General features: G+C 43.1%; 1 protein-coding gene across 1 annotated transcript; it reads right to left on the bottom strand.

Annotated features, from left to right (window-relative positions):
* Positions 1-310: 310 nt before the first annotated feature.
* Positions 311-23,957, bottom strand: NAAA (N-acylethanolamine acid amidase). The gene is made up of 11 exons (XM_019829942.3): positions 23,671-23,957; positions 22,754-22,918; positions 20,203-20,329; positions 15,663-15,753; positions 12,267-12,343; positions 7,543-7,715; positions 7,338-7,400; positions 6,064-6,130; positions 5,383-5,411; positions 1,589-1,666; positions 311-988 (listed from the first exon to the last, which is right to left on the bottom strand). Exons 1-10 carry the CDS (start codon positions 23,871-23,873, stop codon positions 1,591-1,593), a joined length of 1,071 nt encoding a protein of 356 aa, XP_019685501.2. The 5' UTR covers positions 23,874-23,957; the 3' UTR covers positions 311-988; positions 1,589-1,590.
* Between the last annotated feature and the right edge of the window lie 1,774 nt (positions 23,958-25,731).

Below are 25,731 nucleotides of genomic sequence, written 5' to 3'. Positions count from 1 at the left end.
GGTGACGCAGTGGTGACCCAAGCCTGGCTAACACTTCCCTGCGGCCATTCCATTTTCCTTCGTTCCTGCTGGAACACTAAACAGGAACATCCAATTGATTCATTGTTCATGCATTTTAACCTTTTCTGACTTCATCCTCAGAGAAGTTTCTTTCTTATACATATGAAAAAAAAAAAAGTCAAATTCTACAACACAGCTACGCACCCCTCTCAATCCTTGTGCTTAAATAACATCTCCCAGAGCTGCTTCCTCAGGACAGCTGTCCAGAACCACACAACGTCAGGGGTAAGAATGTAGAGAGAACACAATATTCAGTATCTTGGAAGACAATTTTATTCTTCTTGCTGACATCCCTTGCAACATTTTATTAACTAGTGAAAAGTGACAATCAGACATAATTTTGTTTTCAAACTGCTTTCAAAAAGCAGTAAGAAAGTAGCTATTTAGAAAAAGGAGGCCCATCAGTCTGCTTAAAGAAACATTCGACAAATTATGAAAAGTGAGAATCCCATCACATTGGAAATACATGATCAAAGCTCAGGCTAACGAACATTCAAACAGGCTCTCTTCAACCACATTTCTCCATTTCTTTTCGAATAATCTTTTTTTCTCAGACTCTTCCAGAAGCACTTCACAATAAGCAAAGATGTCTTGCCAGCTCATTTCTTCATAAGCTGAGGTATGACAACATTGCCACATATTGTGCTAAGAAGCTGGAACTAAAGCCCAAGGATAGGGCTTGACCTCTGAGACCAACTATCTTTGAGACAAAGCTTAGAGAGGGTCAAGGCAAATGATGAAGGGAAGTGAATGCAAGCCTATTACCCACTTTACCGAAACCAGCTCCAGAGGGGCCTTCCTGCCCCCCACTTCACAAGATTGAAAACTTTAATGAGGAAAGAACCCGTATTGTTCCTAAAATAATGCAATCCTTTTACTTTGTTTTTTAACGTACAGCTCTTCGAGAGTTTCGTTTTTAAAAAATCATCTGTAAGGGAAGAAGAATACATGTACTTAATTCAAACACTGGTTTTTAACACCCCCATGATAAGCAAATGACTAAAACATCAGGCCAGGTTTACAAGCTCCAGACAACCCTTGCATTAGGGAAAACTGGGTTTGGTTTCAGGGACAGCAGAAAGGACTCCTGCTTTCTCATGTCCCTCCCCTCACCTATGGGCTCACCATTGCCTGAAATAAACTCTGCAGGTGTCCTTTGCCTTCATTATCTGTCTTCTCAGGTTGAAAATGCGCTGGGCCTGCCTCACTATCACTCTCCCCAGATACTGTGTAAGTGAAGAGGTAACACTTTGCCCTGAGAATAGGTTTTAATAAGGGACAAAGGACACCGGGCAAGAGTAGATTAGCTCTCATACAAACAATTCAAAATAAATACCTAAGAGTGACGCGAGTCTCACACAAATGACAATCATTTGCCGGATGTCTGTCAGAACATATTCCATACGTACAAATGTTAAAGATGTCACCACGTTCTGTGAGAAATGCCAGCACACACCCACAGACGTCGCCAACAATAAACTAGCAAAACTTTCACAGCATGGTGGAATCCACTCTTCTGCTTACTTACTTTTAACCCAGGTTTCTGATCCTCGTCGTGTACTTCTCTGGGTTAGCAGCACTCATTACTGTGGTATAAATTGTATAGCTGAAAATGATGAGAGGAATTTTTATATACATATCATTTCCTCTAATATTCCAAAGAGGAAAAAAAAACACCAAGCCCTTCCCTAATTGTCCCCATTGTCCTCAGGACCCAAGACAATAATACAAATAGAAGCCCATATATGTCAGAATATTTAAAATTTATAACGCAAGTGATCACAGTGTCCTTCCTATTTTGACAATACTATGGAAGGCCAAGTTCAAATTTAAAATGCTCAGACTCCTCAGAGTTCCACACTGTGGCAGTGAGGGATGCCAGCTCTTGTGGCCCTCACCCCTTGCTCTGCCCGATCCCACAAGGCACGTATGTGGACACCTCAGCCTTTGCATTCAGGCTTCAAGCATGACCCCAGGGAAAAGCCATCCCTTGGCCACCCACCAAGCACAGATATCCACAGTGGCTGCACACTGCCATCAGGAGAATACCACCCAGGACAGTGGACCACACAGGCCTGGAGCTCTTTGGGCTGAGAATTCCAGGGTACTAGGTAGTTGGGCCAGACTAGCTGGGCAAATGCTCCTGGCCCAGTGGACTCCTTACATCAAGCGACGGTCAGAGGAAGGCCAGAGTGGAGCCTCTAAATCTCAGGGATCACATCTTACCCAGATCTAAGGATGCAAAGTGCAATGTCATTTACTCAACATACTGCACAGCAAGAGACCTGAACAACATGAGCACACACGCATGCATGCACACACACAATAGGACCCCTTTCCCTGACTCCCTTCATCATCTACCTCTTGTCCCAATCACCAGCTCAAAGCATTTGGAGCTGGGTTGTTGCAGAACTAGTGGCCCTGGGGCCCACAGATAAATTGTACCCCTGGCTGAAGACAGCACTATGAGTGCATGCAGAGCTAGTCCAAGGGAATTCAGCAGCTTATTTGCTTTGGCCATAATTCTATTCTCCATCGCTACTTTATTTATTTATTTATTTATTTATTTATTTATTTATTTATTTATAAGTTTATTTATTTGTTTTGAGAGAGACAGAGACAACACAAGTGGGAGAGGGGCAGAGAGGGAGACAGAGAATCCCAAGCAGGCTCTGCACTGTCAGCACAGAGCCCGACGTGGGGCTCGAACTCATGGAACCGTGAGATCATGACATGAGCTGAAACCAAGAGTCAGATGCTTAACCGGCTAGGCCACCCAGGAGCCCCTCCTTCACTACTTTAATATTTTCTCTGCTTACAGCCACCTCAGAGGATGGAGATCTATTGCAAGTGAGTGTGATTTTGTAGCACAGCACAAGGTGGCAGCATAGAGCTAACGGCTTCTGTTCAAGACTTCTTTCTGTTAACTTTACACAGGGAAGAGCTTCCATTGCCAGGAATCATTCTAAGCAAAGGGCCTGAGAGTCAGTGATCTGTGTTAATTCTGGCTCAATGGTGGTTATTCTTTAAATGCAGGTCCTCTCAGGTTTTCAGTTATACAACAGAGAAAAATGTTCCTTGGTTAACTGTTTACAATTTCTAATTCTATTTCAACAAAATATTTCCTAAGCCATTTAAACATTGATAGCCTTTAACTCAGAAACTCTACTCTGAATTCTGGGAATTCAGCCAGGGAAAAGAATCCAAAGGTGGGGCGGTGGGGAAGGGGGATGTACAAATACATGTATTTCAGAATTTTAATAGGGGAAAAACTAACAACTAGAGAATGCTGAACTCAACTACACTATATTCAGTTGGCTATGGGGCACATGTTTAAAATGACCAGGGCTGTTCATGGCATGAGCAATGTTTTTTTAAAAATAAATATAATTTTATTTTTATTTTATTTTATTTTATTTTATTTTTATTTTATTTATAATAGTAATTTTTATTATATTTTATTATCATAATAGTATTTTATTATAATAGTAATGTTTTAAAGATATAGTTACCATTTATATAATTATTTTTAAAACCATAAGAACACCCAAAAAAGAATACCCTATTTTACAAAAAAATATTAGAAGGGCAAAATTGTGCCCTACTGGAAGGGATACAGTCAGCTGTATGTTGGAGCTGCCTCCTACAGGCTGGTGAGAGCCAATTGTTAAACATGTAGGAAGTTCAGGAGCCAATCATAAGCTTGAAATACGCTATGTGGGAGTACTGACACCAGGAAGTCAATTAATGCTACAATACATGGGGGTCTTTGGTTTGTTTTTTGGCCCCCCAAACCCGCTCCCACCCAAAAGCTAGTTTACTAGCATAACCCTGGGTATCACCTATTACCCAAATGGTTCATTTACTGGAGTGGTAAATTACTGGCTAATTTGTTTTTCTGTATTGGCTGTTAGAATATTGCTCACAGAATAAATTTTTTAGTGTTAATCTTTTTATCAGGCCCTACTTACAGAAAAAACTTCCAAGGGACAATTTGAAGATACATTCCTATTATGATACAAAATGAACCACCAGTTTTAAAAATATCATCACAGCTAAGGAATCTTAAAAGTACCTGTATACAAAAGTTATTCTAGAGGCCATCAGGAAAACTATTTTGTATTTGTGTAAAGGAGGATCATTTCAAAGAAAAAAAAATCAATTGGGTATTTGAAACTAAAAATCACTTTATAGGTTTTGCCTGTATTAGGCTATTTCCTGAAGAGGACCATTTTGATATTCTTGCCTTGGAGAAAGCAAATAAAATAATGATGGGAGGGTAGGAAATGCTGGGTTTGGGAATTTATTGAAGTAAAAGGAGATAAAACTGTTTTGACTTGCAGATGCTTCCTCCTTCATTTCATTAAATTAAGCCCCACCTCACTAAGCAAAAAAAAAAGTGTCTGCATCCCCATGAGCTAGTCCTGGGTGAGGGTAAGACAATAAAGCATCACCTTGAATGGTGATAAAAAGTAGGCTGTTGGTCTAGCCAGCTTTGCTGTGATGGAGACAGTGGACCTTCGGAGTTTCCTGTATAAGTCTTGTGGCTGCCTCTCAGATTTAATGAAGAGCTTCCTGTGACAGTGGCAGCTACGGCCCAGGGTTTCACTTCAGAAGACTATGTGGGTAAAACCCTAGGTTGTTAGACCCAAGAAGCCAGTGCTCACAGGATGCTACTATCAAGGGCACAGGCTAACAAAGAAACAATAGCATAGATGCTAATTTATCTGTGGACTGAGCATGGTGGTAGCAGAAAGTTTTAGGAAGTTAAAGGGAAGCCAACAGCGTCTACAGTTTAGTTTAGTTTTGTTTTGTTTTTTAACTTTTAGTTTATTTATTTATCCCAAGCAGGCTCCATGCTGTCAGCGCAGAGCCCAAAGCAGGGTTCAATCCCATGAACCATGAGATCATGATCTGAGCAGAGATCAAGAGTCAGATGCTTAACTGACTGACACACCCAGGTGCCCCTAAAGTTTAGTTTTAACAGAGTGAAATTACAGCGCTCATAACCAGTGAAGGCAGTCCCAACTACCAGACTGACTTAGGATGAACACATCTCTGCCCTCTTCCTTCCGGATCCCTCTATCCTCTTTACCTTTGTTTTTCTTTACGGACTTCTCACCTGACTTATGATATATTTGTTTATCTCCCCCTCCCCACCTCCTCCCTACTTCCCCCCAGTAAAATGCTAGTTCCATGAGAGCAGACAACTTGTTTGATTCACTGCTGTGTCCACAGCACCTAGAAAGCCTGACTTGTAGAGGCCCCCAGAACCCCCATTCTGGGGTGATGTATGAACAGATGTGTTTAAGTGTCACTTACTTGTTACAAACCGGAAACACTGACAAAACCTGCATAGGAAACAATCATATTACAAAGACTATTAAAAAGGTAGAAGAAATACATGTAGAATATCCCTAGGAAGAATAAAAGCACTTAGCACTCTAGCATGTCTTGGGGTCTACAGAGTTAGACTTTTGAATCCTTTCTCCCTTTAAACAGTGAACATATATACAACTGTGTCTTTTTAAAATTTTTATTATTTTTTTTATTAATTAAAAAAAAATTTTTTAACGTTTATTTATTATTGAGAGACAGAGAGAGACAGAGCGTGAGCAGGGGAAGGGCAGAGGGAGAGGGAGACACAGAATCTGAAGTAGGTTCCAGGCTCTGAGCTGTCAGCACAGAGCCCAATGCGGGGCTTGAACTCACAAGCTGTGAGATCATGACCTGAGCGGAAGTCGGAGGCTCAACCGACTGAGCCACCCAGGCACCCCCAACTGTGTCTTTTTTTAACATGCAGAAACACTTGAGTGAAGATGAATACTTTTTAGCCTATACTGACGCAAGTTCACAAAATGTCATCTTTTTTTTTTTTTAATTCATCTGGCTTTTAAAAAATGTTTTCAACCAGGTGAAACTGACTCCAACACTTTAATCACTATTAACAAAGACAACAAACATCCAGGGTAAAAGCTGGACATCACGCCCCATGGAAGTTACCTGGAAGAGCGTCTCCAGGCTGAGGTTTTCCTGGCCTGTGGCATTAAGCGCTTTCATGGCAGGCGTCCTGTAAGGAGAATGGTCAGAGGTTACTGGGCACCTCAGGTAAACCTGAATCCCACCAGCTCCCATACCAGGAGGCTCAAGATAAGGCCTGACTGCATGATCTCCTTTCACCAAACAAAGGTTCCAGCCCTCAAACATGCTTCCTGCCTAATCTCAGACCACCATGGCAAAATTAATTCAACAGCCAGGCCTACTGGCACCATCTGCTCAAGGAAGCTGGGATGGTGAAAATGTGTTGCATAAATAGTTGTTCCAAACACGTGGGGCAGTAAAGCCAGGGGGAAATACATAACTACCTGCTCTTTGGGGATGCAATGACTTACAAAACTTTCGAAATGAGAAGGGCCAAAGAAAGCCCCTAACTGGTTTATTTATTTCATTAAGGGACATGTTTTCCTTCCAAAAAAGGCTTACATAGAAAACCACAAACCTTGTTCTGTCCTTTCCTTTTACACATGAGTAGAGAGAGTCTCAAGAGGCAACCCAGTGAGTCATTAACAGAGCTGGTGATGGAACACAGGCCTCCTGACCCTGAGGCCACGGCAAGTCTTACCCTCCAACACCCAACCAACCGCTAAGACCCTCCACTACACATTACACTCTCCCATCCTGGCCAAGACACTGGTGAGGGGAACCAGGTACATGTTCTGGGAGGGGACAGCACCTGCAGTCCTCTCCAGTTCTTGTCATAAAAATGGCACATCTGGGGTGCATGGGTGGCTCAGTCGGTTAAACATCCCACTTCGGCTCAGGTCATGATCTCATGGTTCGTGAGTTCAAACCCCACATTGGGATCTCTGCTGTCAGCAGGGAGCCTGCTGTCCCCCCCACCCCCCACCTCTACCCCTTTCCTGCTCTCTCTCTCAAAAATAATAAACTTTTTTTTTTAAAGGACACATTCCGTTAAAAAAAATTAAAAAAAAAGAGGGGGGCGCCTGGGTGGCTCAGTCGGTTAAGCGTCCAACTTCCTCTCAGGTCATGATCTCGCAGTCCGTGTGTTCGAGCCCCGTGTCAGGCTCTGTGCTGACAGCTCAGAGCCTGGAGCCTATTTCAGATTCTGTGTCTCCCTTTCTCTCTGACCCTCCCCTATTCATGCTCTGTCTCTCTCTGTCTCAAAAATAAATAAATGTTAAAAAAAAAAAAAAAAAAGGACACATTCTCCTGACCCCAAGAAAGCACTGTAAAGCACAAAGTGTATAGATGCCTACCTTCGGTCATCTTTCTCAGGTACTGGCTTCCAGTGGTCATAATTTGTCTCAACTCGGAACCACCTACAACAAAGCACATCATCTTGTCTTACCCAAGGTCATCTGGCACATAGCTGAAGAAGAAATATATGAAAACAAAAAGAATACCTCTAGTTTCATCAAGTAAAAAAATTCTTGATACAAAATGAGTTCTCATTCTACTCACGCTCCATTTAAAGGATCTAGAGGCCAAATGTCTGCGGGGCCATTTCTGTTCCTCGTGATGACCACTCCTTCCCGAGGGGACGCACCACCAACAATATAATAAACACCAGCAATAAGGGGTGTGTTGGCCAATTTATAAACAGCTGCATCAAAGTTTTCCGACTCACTCAGGGTCTGAACAAAGAGACAAACCCACATTAGCATCACCACACACAGCAGTTATCTGCCACACCAACTGATGGACAAATGGGCCAAAGCACATTCTCCTGATATATTAAGCCATGGCTACCATCTTAACCCGCTCTGACCTCCTCCTCCTCCTGTCATCAGGGCTCCTGCGATGTCATCAGTGGGCAGCCAACAGCAGCAGGATTTTTTCTCACAACTGGAAAGACCTGCTGACAAGTTCTAGGCCTGGCTCACCAAACATGGGCTGTGTGCTTTCTAGGCAGGTCACCTTCACAAAGGACTCCCCATGTTTCCTCATCCACTTGTTCTTTCAACAGGTACTTCTGAATACCTACTATGTGCTAGGCACAGTGCTGGTGTGGGGAACAGAGCAGTGACTATGACTGACCAAACCTTGTTCACTCCAAACTTCCAAGGATGACAGGAAAGTCAATGGCCAGTGCTGACACAAGGTAAGGAGTGTCAACATAGGAGAAGGAGTTGCTACAAAAGCCATAGCAGAGGACCCAGCCTCACCCAGGGCATCAAGGAAGTATTCCAGGGAGGTATTGCACAATCTGAGGCCAAAGGGACAAATGGAAGTCAGGCTGGCGGAAAGTCATAGTTGTGGGGTTGGGCAGCTCTAGCTTGATGGAAGAGTTGGCAAAGTCTTGGAGATGAAAGACAGCATGCTGCATCAGAGCAGGGTGTGCTGATAGTCCTACCCCCGGGGGTTCGTGAAGACTTCCAAAGGTCTGTGGCATGGACCATTAAGGGGATCACTTTCCATATCTTCAGCTTCCATAGGTGCTCCTTGCTTAAGCCGATCTGCTCAAGAACGGTCCTGTGGTATGGGGCCTGCCCTTCCCACCTGCATCTTCAAAATCACTCTGTACCACTTTTGGAAAGTACGTTTTCTGCTCACCCATCCCGAATATGGCCAAGGCACTGTGTCAGGGGTGGGGGTGGGGGTAAAGTCAAACAAAAGAACTATTCAAAATATTAGTGTCTGCAAAGGTGCCATCATTCAGCACCATAGACCATCAAGTCACGGCAGGGCTTTGTGGACTTTCCCCTGCCGTACACGCATTCCTGCTAGGGTGAGGTATTTAGGCTTGAACTGGTTTGTTCTGAACTCAGCAAAATTCTAGCGAGGCAGTGATGGAACATTGTTTTATGTTGCCTATACCATCCCACGATTACTATCAAGTAATTCGTTGCCTCTAACAGAGTCCTACGAGAAAAAAAGCAAAGAACGTCAGTAAGAAATGCCGGTGGCAGTGGTGACTTACTTCATTCAGGTGGCAAAAGTCAGGATGAAACATGTACCTCATCTGTTTGGTTCAGGAAATGAAGGAAATGGTCACTGACTGCTAAAGGGTAATGAAAATGTTCTAAAATTGATTGTAGAGATGGTTGCACAACTCTGAATGTACTAAAACCCAGGAAGTTGTATACTTTAAATAGATGAATCGTATGGCATTGCACCTCAATTAAATACATCTACCTTACGACCCAGCAATTCTACTCTTAAGTACTTACTCAACTGAAATGGACATACGTGTTTACAAAAAGACTTGTACAAGATTTTCTACAGCAGGCTTACTCATAATAGCCCAATACTGGAAACAGCCCAATGCCCATCAACTGGAAAATGAATAAATTGTGTCATATTCACACAACTGAATAATCTTCAGCAATAGAAAGAAATGAGCTAGTGATACAAACAACATGGATGAATTTGAAAAACATTAGGCTGAGTGAAAGAAAGAGTCCCTACTCCAGGATTTCATTTCTATGCGTTCTAGAACAGGCAAACTTGTCTGTGGTGATAGAGGTCAGTGTGGTTTCATTGAGGGAGGGTGTCAGAGGAGGTTAGGAATTGGCTAGAATGGAGCAGGAGGGAAGTTTCCAGGGACTGGGGGATGTTCTGTACCTTGTTTTGTTGGTACTTACATGGATGGATAAATGAGTATGTACAGCTGTCAAAACACATTGAACCAAACCCTTAATTTCACTGTATGTAAATTACATCTAAAGCATTTAAAAATCATTTTGGTGTTTGGATTTCACCAGGTGGATGTAAATTCCAGTTTTATTTTTAAATGGCAACATTTACAATACACTGGATTTTTTGTAGCTTTTTAATCTTATAATGAAAAGTTTTAGAGGCCATCATAAAAATGTGTGAAGGATGCATAGTTTGTCACCATTTTCAGGAAGTATCCAGGTAAGAAGTTGAGGAGCACTGCAAGTCCAGAGGGGCTAAGGTTATTTAAAGCAAGGGGAAGAAGGGGGGGGGGGGGCGCCTGGGTGGCTCAGTCGGTTAGGCGTCCGACTTCGGCTCAGGTCACGATCTCACGGTCCGTGAGTTCGAGCCCCGCATCAGGCTCTGGGCTGATGGCCCAGATTCTGTGTTTCCCTCTCTCTCTGCCCCTCCCCCGTTCATGCTCTGTCTCTCTCTGTCTCAAAAATAAATACACGTTAAAAAATATATATATTAAAGCAAGGGGAAGAAGGGCCAAAAAAGCTAAAGCTGGGCAGGACCAGATCTGTGCACCAGAGATGAGCTCCTGAAAATGTGTTTACTGTAGTGAAATCACAATTTATACGTGGCCTGGAACTTTGCTGCTTAATAGGTCTTGTAAAGCAGACTTTCTTTCTGTTGTATGCAGAACTACTTTCTTAATGCCTTTCTTTGCTTTGCTAATTCTATTTGCCCTCTAAAAGGAGAGGACATTGTTAGCAGCAGAAAAGCATAATGTCATCTCTTATCTCAATCAGCTATTTAGATAAAACTACAGGCTAAAACTGTGGCCTACAACAAAGATTCTCTCCTTGACCAAACTAGCTAGGATCCTCTGAGCCCCCTTCTTGATAAGGCCTTAACCTTGGCCTATAAGGACTGAACAAACACTAACATAGTTTCTTTTATTTTTTTTCATGGTATTATTCTTGGCTTTATTTTATATTTTTATTATTATGTTTTAAAAATATAATTTATTGTCATATATATATATGTATATATATGTATATATATATATATACACACAGTTTATTGTCAAGTCAGCTAACATACAGTGTATACAGGGTGCTCTTGGTTTTGGGGGTAGATTCCTGTGATTCATCACTTACATACAACACCCAGTGCTCATCCCAACAAGTGCCCTCCTCAATGCCCATCACCCATTTTCCCCTCTCCCCTGCCCCCCCATCAACCCTCAGTTTGTTCTCTGTATTTAAGAGTCTCCTATAGCTTGCATCTCTGTGTGTTTATAACTGTTTTTTTTCCCCTTCCCTTCCCCCAGTCTTCTGTTCAGTTTCTCAAATTCTACATATGAGTGAAGACATGTGATAACTGTCTTTCTCTGACTGACTTATTTCACTTAGCATAATACCCTCCAGTTCCATCCACATTGTTGCAAATGGCAAGATTTCATTACTTTTCATTGTTGAGTTGTATATATCCCGTTGTATATATACACTACATCTTATTTATCCACTCATCAGAAAATTAACATAGTTTCTAACAGCTCAAGGCTACATCCCTAAGGTGACCCTAGCCCCTCTTATAGCGCTGCCTGAGAAAATAAGGCTGCCCAAAGAATTTACTATTTGTTCCAGACAACACTTAAAACTGGGGCCCCTGTTTTCTAGTCTCTGCAGGAGGGTAGGAAGCTAACTTTGAAAAGCACCAGTTAGCAATCTCAGATAGGCTTTTCATGAACAACCCCTCTCTTCCACTTTTTGTGTAAAGTTTCACTTCTCTGACGCTACTGAGCCCCTGTTGACACCCCTCTCAATTCCCTCATTTTCCCTTTAAAACACCCAGTCACCTCTGTATAAGTCAAAGTTGAGTTCAGTTCACATTGGACACTTTTCCCTACTGCAACGGTATAGTATACTACTGATTAAAATCTATCTTGATCACTTATTTATGTCTTTAACTGACATATAACATTAAATTTTTTTAATGTTTATTCATTTTTTGAGAGAGAGAGAGACACACACAGAGCGCAAGTGGGAGATGTGCAGAGGGAGAGGGAGACACAGAACCCAAAGAAGGCTCCAGGCTGGGAGCTGTCGGCACAGACATATAACATTATATTTGGTTTCAGGCATACAATGTAATGATTCAATATTTGCATATATTGCAAAATGATCACCACAATAACTAACATCTGTCACTATACATAGTTACCAAATTTTTTTTCCCTTGTATGAGGACTTTTAAGATCTACCCTTAACAACTTTCAACTATTCAATACAGTATTATTAACTATAGTGGCCATGCTGCAGGTTGCATGCCCATGACTTATTTTATAATTGGAAATTTATAATTCATAACTACTCCTTTAATTAGTGTCCAGCCCTGTTTATCTTTGATACTTATTATCACAAAGTTTGATGTGATTTTGTAATCCTTTTTATTTGCAAGCCTTGACTATTAGGAGCTTTCTACATGAAAAATAATATTGTGAAATGACACAGAGCATTACAACACGCACACAGAGGATGAAGTTAGGGTGTGGTGGGCTCAACAGGGGAAGTACTCACAGTGCGGATAAGCCAGCTGATCACAGAGTGTCTCTGAAAAAGGGCAGCAATCACATTCTCCCACCACCAGCCTTCATCTGCCGAGTTGAAGAAGAAACAATAAGTATATATATGAATTGTTGCCCACGTGCCACATTTTAAAATTCCTTAAATCTTATTTCTTCCCCATAGTACAAGCCGATGAGAGAGAAAAGTTAGTGGATGAGAGTAATTTTATTGGTATGCAGCTTTCAAAGATAAAGCCCAAATTTCATGACACACATGAAAATATGTAATATATATATTACATATTACACATATTACAAATTTCCAGGGATTTGGAAATGTTCTGTGTGTATATACATGCATACATGAACATTCTGTATATATATACTTTATATATATATATAATATATATATATACTTTATATATATATATAATATATATATATACTTTATATATATATATATATATAAACTTTCATGCCTAGAAACAATGATAATTGTGTTAAAGGAAATAATTCTACTAATTATCCCAAGCAAAACAGAATTACGTAGCTATCAAGAGAAGTGGCTCAATAAGGGATTAGAATACATATCTTTCAGAACTTTAAGTTTGATTTGGGCTCACATTTTAAAAAGTATACAAATTTACAATCATTCTCCAAAATTATTTTTTTAACATCTTAAAAAATCATTGAGGATTTATTTCCTAAGAGAACTCTTCATTCAAGACGTAAGCACTGATCATTTGCTATGTGCCATATTGTGATCTAGTCCAGACCCCTGGAATTTAACAGTGAAATTAGTGTGCTGTTAAGCAAACAAGATTTTGATAACTATTATAAAAGAAATAAAACAGAATAATATAATCATGAGTGATGAGGGAGGATTCTTTGAGGAATGTTAAAGATAGCCTCTCTGTGTTGTAGACATTTGCTCTAAGACGGACAGAACATTCCAGATAGAAGGCTTGGTTGGCTGTCAGGGCCCTAAGGCGAGGACAAGCTTGGGAGATATCAGAAAAAGAAACATGCTGGTGCCGTGAGGGAGAAGGAGACAGGCACAAAATAAGGTGTAGCAGGTGGCCACATAGAGTTTTGAGGGTAAGAGTCGGGACTAATTGTTATAAGTGAAATGGAAATTCATTACGGGTTTTGAACAGGGGAACAACCTGATCATGCCCTCTGTTGGGAAGAGAAAGAATTATAGGACAGTGAGAAGCAGTGAGACCACACGAACCTCGACTACAGCAGTTCAGGTGTGAACCTGAACGGCTAGCCGAGCAGTGGAGGTGGAGAAAATGGCCAGGGACAATCTAGTTTTGTTGGTAGAGCTGACAAGACCCAGAGAGTGAGGGATCAAAAAATCCTCCCGGTACAATCAGTGCAGTACAATTGCCATATCCTGAAGCATGGAAAACCAGGGGAGGAACAGATCTGGGTAGAGCCAGAGTGAGAGCAAGAAAAGGGGAAAAGAAAAAACAAGAGATTGGCTTAGCAAGTCAAGTGTGAGATACCTCGCACCTTGCCGAGAAGGCATCTCCAGTCTGGGGCTCAGAGGTCAGACCCAGAGATGTGACAATGACAACAAATGCATCCATGGCCCTTACTTTGTGCCAAGCATCGCTCTGGGGGCTTCACGTACATGAATCATTTCATCCTCACAGCAGCCACCATCATCCCTGGCTTTCCAGGGGAGGAAACTAAAGCACAGACAGGTTAAGCACCTTGGTTGTGGTCACCAAGCTAGCAAGGGACCGCACCAAGACAAACTGGGCAGGCTGGCTCTGGAGTCAGATCTTAACTGCCAGGTGGTTTGTTAAGCCTCCCCAAACTCTATGCCATTTGTTAGCCGCCCTCCTATCCATACCTTTTCCCATTATGGCACTCTCCATAATGTCCAGAAACCTGAGTATCTCACTTCTATTAACCAAGCGATGTTATCTTATTGTTCAGGAATTTTAACTCAATCTTAGCAGATTAAAATATAACTACTTTTCATTAAAATGATAAAATAAGTTTTGAAAAAGCAGTTTGACAGTATTTAGTTAAACGTACATGTCACAAGAATAACTCAGTTATTTTTAAACTACTTGTACATTAGGTTCTACCAATCAGTTTGTTAAACAATTTGAGTCACAAGATGATGGAAACAAAGCCCAGCTTTTAAATAAATATACACTTGTTTACAGCCAGTTTTACTAAGGTTTTACTAAGGTAGAACCTTAGTAAGTGTCATGCTGTGGTTTGAGTACCACTGATTGAGAACCTGTCTCACTCATAAAAGACTTTTGGGAAAATGCTGAAGAAATCCATTAGGATAAAGAACTAACTACTGAGCATTGATAGACTCAACCAGCGTCTTCCTGTTAGAGACTTATGTAAAAAGGTAAGAACAGACCTAACTAAAGGAAACAACAACGTGAAGTCAATCAGGGTTTCATCAGATGACCAACACTAAACTTTCTTTCTTCTTAGCTCAGCTGCAAGTTCCCGAGGACGGAGACATGAGTTTGTTGAACTGTGGGTTTCCCAGAGAACTGAATGAGATCCCCCGAGCCTTGGGGAACGGCAGTACAGTCATATAACAAACAGCAACTGGGCAGGACCCAGGCGATCAGTTTGAGAAGCACCTCTCCTGCTTACCAGCTGTCACTTCACGTCACAGCCTGTTTCTTCCTCCGCATAATGAATGGGGCTAATAATATCAGTCCTGCCTATCTAACAGGACGGTTGTGAGGTCTACTGAGAAAACGTACAAGAAAATGCACAGTGAACTACAGAGTGCTTTATAGATGTTGCCTATACAACACCAACACATACCCTCTGGATTACCATGACAGCTTCCTAACAGTCTTCTGCTTCCACATTAACCCAACACAATCCAGCTTCTAGATATCTAGCAGCCAAAGTGATAGAAATATAAATCAGATCTGTTCACGTCCTGGCCTAAAATTCTCCTCGGGCTTCCATTACACTTAAAATCCAAGCTCTTTGTCGTGACCCTCACCATGGCCTCAGCTTTCATCTCCACCTCCAATGTCAGTCTCCCATGCTGTAACTACACTACCCTCTCTTGTTTCTAGAATCCGCCAGGGATGTTTTGTTTCTAGAATTTCCCCAGCTTCTGCAGACCTGGCTCCTGGATCCCATTACCCGTAATAACAGCCCAACTCCCTCCTTTGTTATCTATTACATCTTCTAGTTTTCCTTGCTTTGTAGCACTTAACACTACCTGAGATCATCTTCATTGCTTTTATGCACACTGTCTCTTTCCCCAACTAGAACGGAAGTACCGGTTACGTAGTGTAGTAGGTGTTTGTCCATACTTTCAGGTGTGGGAGCAAATGAAGCATACTTGGATAGAATTGACCAGGACTATGGCTGAAAACGCTCAGGAATTTGTTTTGATTACCTCGTTCATCGCCAGAAATTGTAAACTTGCGTGGACTCTGACCGGTCCATAATCCTACATAGCCAATAAACGTGGTTCCCGTGAATGCAACCTGAAATCAAGAGGTAAGGTATCACTTTGCCAATCCAGCCAAATACACACTGAAATCATCTGTTTTGTCTCACGCATGGATTTTTTTTCTTATAAGTTCCAACATAATAAAATCTCTCAAAGAGCCTTTCGGAAGGTATAACCTTGGGATTCCATGAATAGAAGTCAATGGATCTGTGATCTTGAATATGGGAAAAAAAGGTGCAGCTTTATTTTCACCCATTCCTGAGATTTCCCTCCCTCAGTAAGGGATGCATGCCAACAAATCATGAGGTCATAGCAGTGCCTAGGATTCTGCCACCTGTAGATACTGGAGATATTTTCATATATATAATGGTGTCATACCTATCTTGATATAATTATATATCCTGAAATACCACTCATACCTCTCACTACCCTGAAATTATGGTAGTTATTAGATACACTGCTAACATTTACTAATGTGTTGAGAAACATTTTTAAATGGCTTAAAAATTTTGTTTTAATGTTAAAATGGCTACATTTTAATGTAACTGGTTTTCTTTGTAATCCATGCATTTTATTTTATGTACTATAAGACATTCTGAGAAGGGATCACAGGCTTCACCAAAGGGGATCCTACCCCAAAAAGACTGAGAAACTCCAACCCTGAAATGGCAAATGGGCTCTGATTAAAAACTTGTGTTGATTTGATTATAAGAGATAAATATCATGCATCTTATAAGCTCTGTGAGGTAAGGGGAAGTGAAACTGTTTGTAATAATCATATTTACATTTTAAATATTAAAAAATTTATTTTATATGTACCTCTCATTTAATCCTCATGATTATCCCATGAATTACAGGGATCACTCCCACTTTAAATTTAGGTAATGAGTTCCAATGATTGCAAGATACCACTCTATTACTATAAGGAGAAAAATCAAACTCTAGCAGTTACTACACATACCAGATTTCATTTTTTAAGTTTATTTATTTATTTTCAGAGAGAGAGAGAGAGAGAGAGAGAGAGAGAGAGAGAGAGACAGAAACCATGCATGAGAGTGGAGGAGGGGCAGAGAGAGAGGGAGAGAGAGAGAATCCCAAGCAGGCTCCATGTTGTCACCATGGAGCCTGATGTGAGGCTGGCCTCCATGAACTGTGAGATCATAAGCTAAGACAAAATCAAGAGTCAGACATCCAACCAACTGAGCCCCCCATCTGTCCTTAACTTCATTTTTAAAAGAGATAGAATAGTACCCATTCAATAAAGGTTAACTAATATTTTTATATTTTGAGAAACAAACAGGCCTAGGTTAATATTTTTCCTTAGAAAGCTAAATATCAAGGGGTGCCCAGTGGATCATTTGACTCTTGATCTCAGGATTGTGAGGTCAATCCCCACATTGGGCATGAAGCCTAGTTTAAAAAAAAAAAAAAAAAGAAAAGAAAGAAAGCTGAATTTTAAGTCTGTAATTTTTAAAATTTCTTATTTCTATCTCATCTGGTTGGGGTTTTTTGGTTTTGTTTTTATTTTTTAATTATTTTTTAATATTTTATTTTATTTTTGAAACAGAGAGAGACAGAGCATGAACGGGGGAGGGTCAGAGAGAGAGGGAGACACAGAATCTGAAGCAGGCTCCAGGTTTTGAGCTGTCAGCACAGAGCCCGAGGCGGGGCTCGAACTCAAGGACTATGAGATCATGACCTGAGCTGAAGTAGGAAGTTCAACCGACTGAGTCACCCAGGCACCCCTATTTTTAAATTTTTTTTAACATTTATTCATTTTTGAGAGACAGAGCGTAAGCGGGGGAGGGGCAGAGAGAGCAAGGGAGAGACAGAATCCAAGGCAGCTCTAGGCTCTGAGCTGTCAGCACGAAGCCCTGGGGGGAGGGGTGGGGGGGGGGGAGGGGGCTCAAACTCACTGACTGACCTGACCTGAGCCGAAGTCTGACGGTTAACCAACTGAGCCATCCAGGTGCCCCATCTACCGTCATCTGGTTGTAAAATTAATTTATGATAGCTAAATTGCAAGGGAGAAATGCACTGGCCTTATAAATGACCTTTTCCAGACTCATTGAGGGTTTTCCATGAATTCTCCCCATTTCCATTCATGGCAGTAAACGGGGAATAATCCTACCTTGCCACTAAAAGCCTTTACAAAACATAATTATATGAAGAAAAAAAGTAATTATATCGTCACTTCATTCACATGATACACTGACTCTCACATTAGTGTCACTCTTGAAGGGCTAAGCAAATTAAAGTTTGAAAATTAAAATCACATTGTAGTTTCCAAGGTATTTTATAATACATGATACACTCATGTAATTAAATGTAATACATTTTCCACTCATCTGGAAAATGAGGATGAAAATGTTGACTGTGGCTGCTCACAGGGCTGTGGTGAGGATCTAATGAGAAACGGTATGTGAAAATGACTTAAAAATTATGGCTTGGTTGATTAAGTGTCCCATTTCCACTCAGGTCACGATCTCACAGTTCATGAGTTCGAGCCCTGTATCAGGCTCTCCACTCTCAGCACAGAGCCTGCTTCAGATCCTCTGTCCTCCCACCTCTCTCTCTGCCCTTTTCCCACTCTCTCTCTCTCAAAAATAAATAAACATTTTTTTAAATTATGAACAGACAAGAATAAGAGATTAATTATTTTGTGGATAACCTGTTCTTAATTTAGCAAAACAATTTCTTGGCCTGAGCCCCTAGCAGAAAGACAATGCTCAAGGGTAAACTGTTTGACTTGGTAATCACAACTTGAGCACTAAGAGTTGAGCCACACCTGCAGGCTAGTTCTCATGGGAGCTCCAGGATACATAGGAACAAACAAAGCAGTAACAGGATGAATTCTAGAGGGAGCAGTTGGAATAATCTATTTTTGCTGCACTTATTCCTTTGTCTAACTAGAATTTTTGCTCACTGTAAATAATGGAGAGAAGCAGAAAGTAGTCAATGAAAAGAATTATGGTCCCATCATCCAGTAATAACTGCTAACATTTTAGGGGCACTTGTTGGATCAATCGGTTAGGCATCCAACTCTTGATTTTGGCTCAGGTCATGATCTCAAGGTTCATGAATTCAAGCCCCACATCAGGCTCTGCACTGACAGCGCTGAGCCTGCTTGGGATTCTCTCTCTCCCTCTCTCTCTCTGCCCCTCTCCTGCTCTCTCTCTTTCTCTCAAAATAAATAAATAAACCTTAGAAAACATCTTAGTAGATTTGGAATTCAGTATGCATGTATATTATCATTGTTACAACTTAAAAACATTTTTGAAGTAATTCTTCAGCTATAAATCAAATTGTTAACAGTGGTGAAGGGATGAAATGAAAAAATGAGAAACTTTCGCTTGAAGTATTTCTTCATTTTTTTTCCCTTTGTTTCAGTTTATTCATTTATTTTGAGAGAGAGCACGTGTGCGTGTGTGTGCATGCGTGTGCATGCAAGCAGGGAAGGGACAGAGAGAGAGGGAGACACAGAATCCGAAGCAGGCTCCAGGCTCTGAGCTGTCAGCACAGAGCCTGATGTGGGGCTTGAACTCACAGACAGGGAGATCATGACCTGAGCCGAAGTCAGTCGGTTAACAGACTAAGCCACCCAGGCGCCCTGATCCAAGTATAACTTTTAAAGATCATACTTAACAGAGTGCTGTGGAAGTACTTGTAGAGTGAAGGGCCATTTATTATTTGGCCACTATTTATCAATCATTTTCACATGCTTTGCAGACATTACTTCATGTAACCTTTATAACTACCTCCACAAAGTAATCATTAACCTCTCTGAGCTGTGTCTGCAAAATGGGTCTAAATAATTTCCTATGTTCTCAAAGGAAGAAGCAGAATTTAAACCAGATTCAAATTCAGGCTTCAAAGTTGGCTGTTTCTAGCCATTACATCACAGAGCCCCTCCCTATTCCAGAAGCAGTCTGAACAACGAAAGAGCTGACTCAGCAGGGTAAGTGGACGAGGGATCATACCCCAAGAGAGATTTCCCTAAGGAAAACTGGTTGACCTCTTTAAGTAGATGCTCAATAATCATAAATGACCCTTCTTCCTAGGAGCATAATTGACACAAACCTCTTGCGGCTTTGTTTTTCCAGGAGTTTGATGTCTTTTGTATCTTTGTCTTTTCTTCTTCTTCTTTTTTTTAACATTTATTCATGTTTTTGAGAGCGAGAGACAGGGTGCAAGTGGGGGGGGGGGTGCAGAGAGAGAGACACACAGAATCTGAAGCAGGCTCCAGGCTCTGAGCTGTCAGCACAGAGCCTGATGCGGAGGCTCTCATGAGGCTCTCATGAACTCCTGAGCAGCGAGATCATGACCCACGGTGAAGTCGGACAGTTAACAGCCAGCCACCCTGATGCCCCTGATGTCTTTTGTGTCTTACACATTAACCAGCAGGCCATTCTAATGATTGCTGACTTTGGTTAGCAAGTCTCTCTGACTTCTGAATCTGAATCTTATACTGTACGAACTATACCTGCCCATTCTTTAAGAACTGCACATCCACGGTCAACTTGCGTAAGAAATCTCCAAAAGGATAATCTAGATTCCGGCCATGGTAAATGTGGCCTTTGGAGTCTTGAGCCACAATACTGGTGCAGAATCTGAAAAAATAGAAAAGTACAGTATGAATGAATGAGAAAAATAAGACAAAGGAAAATGAATTTTTCATTAAAAAGATCCTTAAAGTAAAACAATTTTTCTCCTTGTAATAGATACACATGGTATATGATCCTTATATAAGAATATGGATCCAGAATTCAAGATGAAAAGCACAACTGAAACAATTCATCAGTGTTCATTTGGTATTACTAGACCTTTGCCTTCAATACAATTGGCATTGAAAACATACTGAAGGATGGGGCGCCTGGGTGGCGCAGTCGGTTAAGCGTCCGACTTCAGCCAGGTCACGATCTCGCGGTCCGTGAGTTCGAGCCCCGCGTCAGGCTCTGGGCTGATGGCTCAGAGCCTGGAGCCTGTTTCCGATTCTGTGTCTGCCTCTCTCTCTGCCCCTCCCCCGTTCATGCTCTGTCTCTCTCTGTCCCAAAAATAAATAAACATTGAAAAAAAATTAAAAAAAAAAAAGAAAACATACTGAAGGAGAATTTCATCCTAAATCTAAATTTGAAACTGACCCATTCTGGGCTCAGCTGGACCCCTGAACTTCGCTTATTCCTCTGCTTGGCAGTGTGTGGTTTATTTAATATACCATTCAAAGCTAGTTCAAACTTACTTCTCTTCTATGAATTTCTCAGAGCAAGTACAATGGTCCTTAAACCATTCTGTGCTTGGTCTTTTTCCTGTCCCCTCGGGGCTCCCAGCACAGAGCTAACAAGAGAAAAGGATCCTTTAAGAACCCCCAGCCAGAGAAAAGTATTCTGAGGAAAAGAGGAAGAGCTTTGTTAAGATATCTAAATGTTCAATTCCTCTGAGAATATGTAATGTACCTTAAATTACATACAGTGGAAAATACTTACACACAGCATGCCCAATTCTGGGAAAAGATACGTATATCCACACAAACAAAACTGAGAGGAAGTACTCTGAAGGGCTTTTGGTTATTTCTAAGTAACAGGATTGTAGTTAATTTTCTTTATACTTTTCTGTATGTACTAATTTTCTATATTGATTACATATTACTTTTATAATAGGAGAAAATAAATGTTAATTTTTTTGTTTGTTTAAAAAAGGAAGTTGGGGGGGGCGCCTAGATGGCTCAGTCAGTTAAGTGTCCAATTTTGGCTCAGGTCGTGATCCCGTGGTTCATGGGTTCAAGACCCATGTCCGGCTCTGTGCTGACAGCTCCGAGCCTGGAGCCTGCTTTGGATTCTGTGTCTCCCTCTCTCTTTGCTTCTCCCCGCTCAGCCTCCGTCTCTCTCTCTCTCTCTCTCTCTTTCAAAAATAAACATTAAAAAAAATTATGGGGTGCCTGAGGGCTCAGTTGGTTGAGCGTCAGACTCGGGCCCAGGTCATGATCTCGTGGTTCACAAGTTCAAGCCCCAGATTGCACTCTGTACTGACGGTTCAGAGCCTGGAACCTGCTTCAGATTCTGTCTCCCTCTCTCTCTCTGTACCTCCTCAGTTCACACTCTGTCTCTCACTCTCTCTCAAATATTAAAAAAAAAAAAAAAAAGCAAAAAAGTGTGTGTCTCATCTGTGTGTTTCCTTAAAGAGGGAGGCACTCAGTGCTTCTTAACCTAACCTGCCTAGGTGTTCAGGGAAGATGCCAGAGGGCGGTAAAGCTTGGTTATCCCAAGAATACACTTCTCCCCACCCCCGCCCCATCATCTTTTGGCAGTCAGAAGCCATTGAGTATGTTGCTAGATACGGCTGGTCTGGTGGCAAAACAGTAAATCCTGAAGACAGAAACCAGGTCAATTCCAGGACCTCCTACTAATCCAGGAAAGACTTAAGACTCTCCCTGAACTTGGTCTGGGATCAACCACACACTCTTAAGTGCTTTCACTTCTGTGTGCCATTTTATCATGCCCACCCTGTGAACCAAATACTGGATCTCACTATTAGCCAGAACAGTGTTCCCTATGACCCTGACCCTGGAGGGTCCAGCCTCTGACAGAGGAGTCAGGATCTCTAACCATGACCAACACGGAGGGATAAATGCAGAGGGACAAATAAGGACTGGGATGACCCCCTGCATTATAAGGCTGCAGGGTCGCTTGGTTAGACAGTCTGGATGAGAGTGGGGTTAGTTGTAAAAACTTCCTGTTATAGTACCTGTTGAGCAGAGTTTGTAAAGTGGAATAATACCGGTTTGGTGGGGGTAGGAAACAGGGGCTTCAGTTCGAGGAAAAGTTCAATGCTGATTCAGAGAAGCGGCCTTCCTTCTCGAAGCCCATGATCTGCTGCTCAGATTTATCCAGAGAGGCAAAGAGGAAGCACTGGAGGTTTCAGGACAGCCCAGTCACCACCCTGTTTTTATCGCACTGGAAGTTATGTCTCCTCCCACCCAGATGTGACAGGAGTCCCCGGTGAATCCCAGTTAACCCACGCTAGCGCGGGACACTCACGCGGTGGTCTCGTAAGCCAGGTTGAGAAGCAGGCAGTCGGCCAGGTCGTAGTTCAGGACTTCGCACATGCCCCGGATCTCATCTGTGAAGGGCTGGGGCAGGAAGGCAGCCAGCTCCCCGACCACCTTTCCAATCAACGCGTGGACCCACTTGGGGACCCTATTCCTAAAAACGAAGAGCCGCGAGGGTGTTTGACCTGCTCAGAGGCTGAAGGGGTGTCAGTGTGTGTGTATCGGTGGTGGGGTGCTTCCTAAAGCTCTTATCGTTAGGGGTGAATGCTAGGTTCCTCCCTTTCCCAGAGGGGCCGACGGCCCAGGGTGCACATCACCCAACCCGCAGCATCCCGGAGGGAAAAAGAAAACTCGGAAGGGGAGGTAGGGCGAGAGAGCGTGGTCCCCAAAGGGGCGGACTTGGGGGGCGAGCGAGCGTGGTCCCCAAAGGGGCGGACTTGGGGGGCGAGCGAGCGTGGTCCCCAAAGGGGCGGACTTGGGGGGCGAGCGAGCGTGGTCCCCAAAGGGGCGGACTTGGGGGGCGAGCGAGGCTTGCAAGGAGGGTGTGGGCTGAGCTCTCTACTCTGAGTTGAGCAAACGGGTGACAACCTGAGCACCACCCTGATCCAGAATGGCTGGAGGAAGGGCGTACCACTGGTGACACCAAACTTGAAAGTCAAACCAGCCGCCCCGATCGTCCTCAAGCCTCCTCAAGCCCGACGCCTCCCAGAACAGCAGCAAATGCCAGTTCTCGTCGCCGCTGCCTTTGCACCCTGCTGAGGCCAGTGAGGAGGTTGGGGTAGAGGGCAAGACCTCACGGAGGGGAGGGGTAAAGCGGCTCGGTTTACAGCCTGGTGGGCAGAGCGCATGTGGGCTTGCGCACGCGGACCGGTGTCCCGAGGGTCCCCCCCCCGCGCCCGCGCTCACCCAAGAATGTGTGCCATCGCGGCGCGCACGAAGTCCAGGTCAAAGTGCCGCAGCACCGGCAGCCAGCGCAGCTCGGGCGCCGCGTCCAGGCTCACGTTGAAGAGCGGAGGGGCTGGGGGCGAAGCAGCCGTCAACACCCCGACCCCGGCCAAAAGTAGAGGCAGCGCCAGCCCCGGGAGCGCACCCAGGCCCGCGACTCGCATGGCTCAGGCTCCGGCGGCCGCCACTAGGACCGCTGCGGCCGGCGTGCCAGGCGCGCCCGGGGAAGAGCTGACGGAGGAGGGGCCGGGGCGGTGCCGAGAGCGCTGGAGGCGGAGTCCGCGCGCGGCCGGGCGGGCCCGGTCCCTCCCGACCGCGAACCGCAAAAGAGCTGTGGGTGCCCCCTAGCATCCGCGCTTCCGGCCCCCCATTCCTCCAGCCGCGGCCCCGAGTCCCGCCGAGCCGGGCGCCAAACGCTGCAGGCTGCCGGCTTCTCACCCCTCTCCCCGCCGCATCCCACCTACGTGGGCCCAGGGAGTGTAAACTCCGGCCTGGAGGGGCTGTAACATGATTTTCAGTAGTGAAGAGGTAGCGGGAAATCCTAGGGTTGTAAAAAGGGATCTATCCCTCCCTCTCCGCCTTGCTTATATTTACATTCTTCAAAAGTTTATCTGGATTTAATAAGGGCTAGGAGAATTATTTTATGTTCAACACTCCCACGTCTTTTCAGTTAAAAATTTTTTTAAAAAGCTTAAAGTCAGTTAACATTTATATGCCAAATGTTTTTGCTGACTCTGTCTGATTTAACCGTAACAACAAGCCAGTGATAGGTTCTACTAACTCATCCCCATTTTCCTGATGAGGAATATGAGGCTTGGAGAGGTTAAGTAATTTTTCTGGATGTCACAGCATTGGTGGGCCTCCACTCCAAGCCAAGGTGTCAGAGTCCAAACTCCTTACCTTCATAATCATTAATCTCACCTCTCCGTTCCCAATATCTGAGAGACAGAAACCTTGTCTTAGGAAAATCACCTGACTCAGCAAGGCTGGGACATCATTATTATTAAAAAATTTTTTTTTTTATTTTAATGTTTTTATTTTTGAGGAGAGACAGAGTGCCAGCAGGGGAGGGGCAGAGAGAGAGGGAGACACAGAATCTGAAGCAGGCTCCAGGCTCTGAGCTGTCAGCACAGAGCTCCACGGGGGGCTCAAACTCATGAACTGTGAGATTGTGACCTGAGCTGAAGTCAGATGTTTAACCCACTGAGCCACCCAGAGCCTCAACTTCATGTCACTTTAAGGTTGATATTAAAAAGATAAAAATTAAAAAATACAAGACTTGTAGGGATGCCTGGGTGGCTCAGTCGGTTAAGCATGACTCTTGATTTCTGCCCAGGGTCATGGGATCCAGTCCCGAGTCTGGCTCTGCTCTGAGTATGGGACCTGCTTGAGATTCATTCTCTCTCTCTCTCTCTCTCTCTCTCTCTCTCTCTCTCTCTCTCTCTCCCCCCTCTCTCTACCTCTTTCTCTCTCAAAATAAGCATATTAACCCTCTTTCTGCAGATTCCAGAGATGGTACACACTGATTTCATGGTTTATCTATGGATCAGAACTTACAGTTTAAAAAATACTTCTGTAGAGAATGAATGAAGGTAAATGATTATATCAGAAACATGAAGTATGATGTCTTTTATAGCTGGCATCTCGTTTTGTTCAGTTTAAAAGCAGTGTGGTAGTTTTCAAAAATAGCCATTTATTCTTCAGTACTCCTCCCTTCTAATGGTGGAGCCTATTTTCCCTCCTGGACTATGGGCTATACTTAATGACTTGCTTCTAATGAATACAGTACAGCTTTTTTTTTTTTTTTTTTTAATTTTTTTTCAACGTTTTTTATTTATTTTTGGGACAGAGAGAGACAGAGCATGAACGGGGGAGGGGCAGAGAGAGAGGGAGACACAGAATCGGAAACAGGCTCCAGGCTCCGAGCCATCAGCCCAGAGCCTGACGCGGGGCTCGAACCCACGGACCGCGAGATCGTGATCTGGCTGAAGTCGGACGCTTAACCGACTGCGCCACCCAGGC

Source organism: Felis catus, chromosome B1, assembly GCF_018350175.1.
Source record: "Felis catus isolate Fca126 chromosome B1, F.catus_Fca126_mat1.0, whole genome shotgun sequence".
Classification (NCBI taxonomy): domain Eukaryota; kingdom Metazoa; phylum Chordata; class Mammalia; order Carnivora; family Felidae; genus Felis; species Felis catus.
The sequence above is the reverse complement of the archived record's forward strand: the minus strand, read 5'-3'. Positions and strand labels throughout refer to the sequence as shown.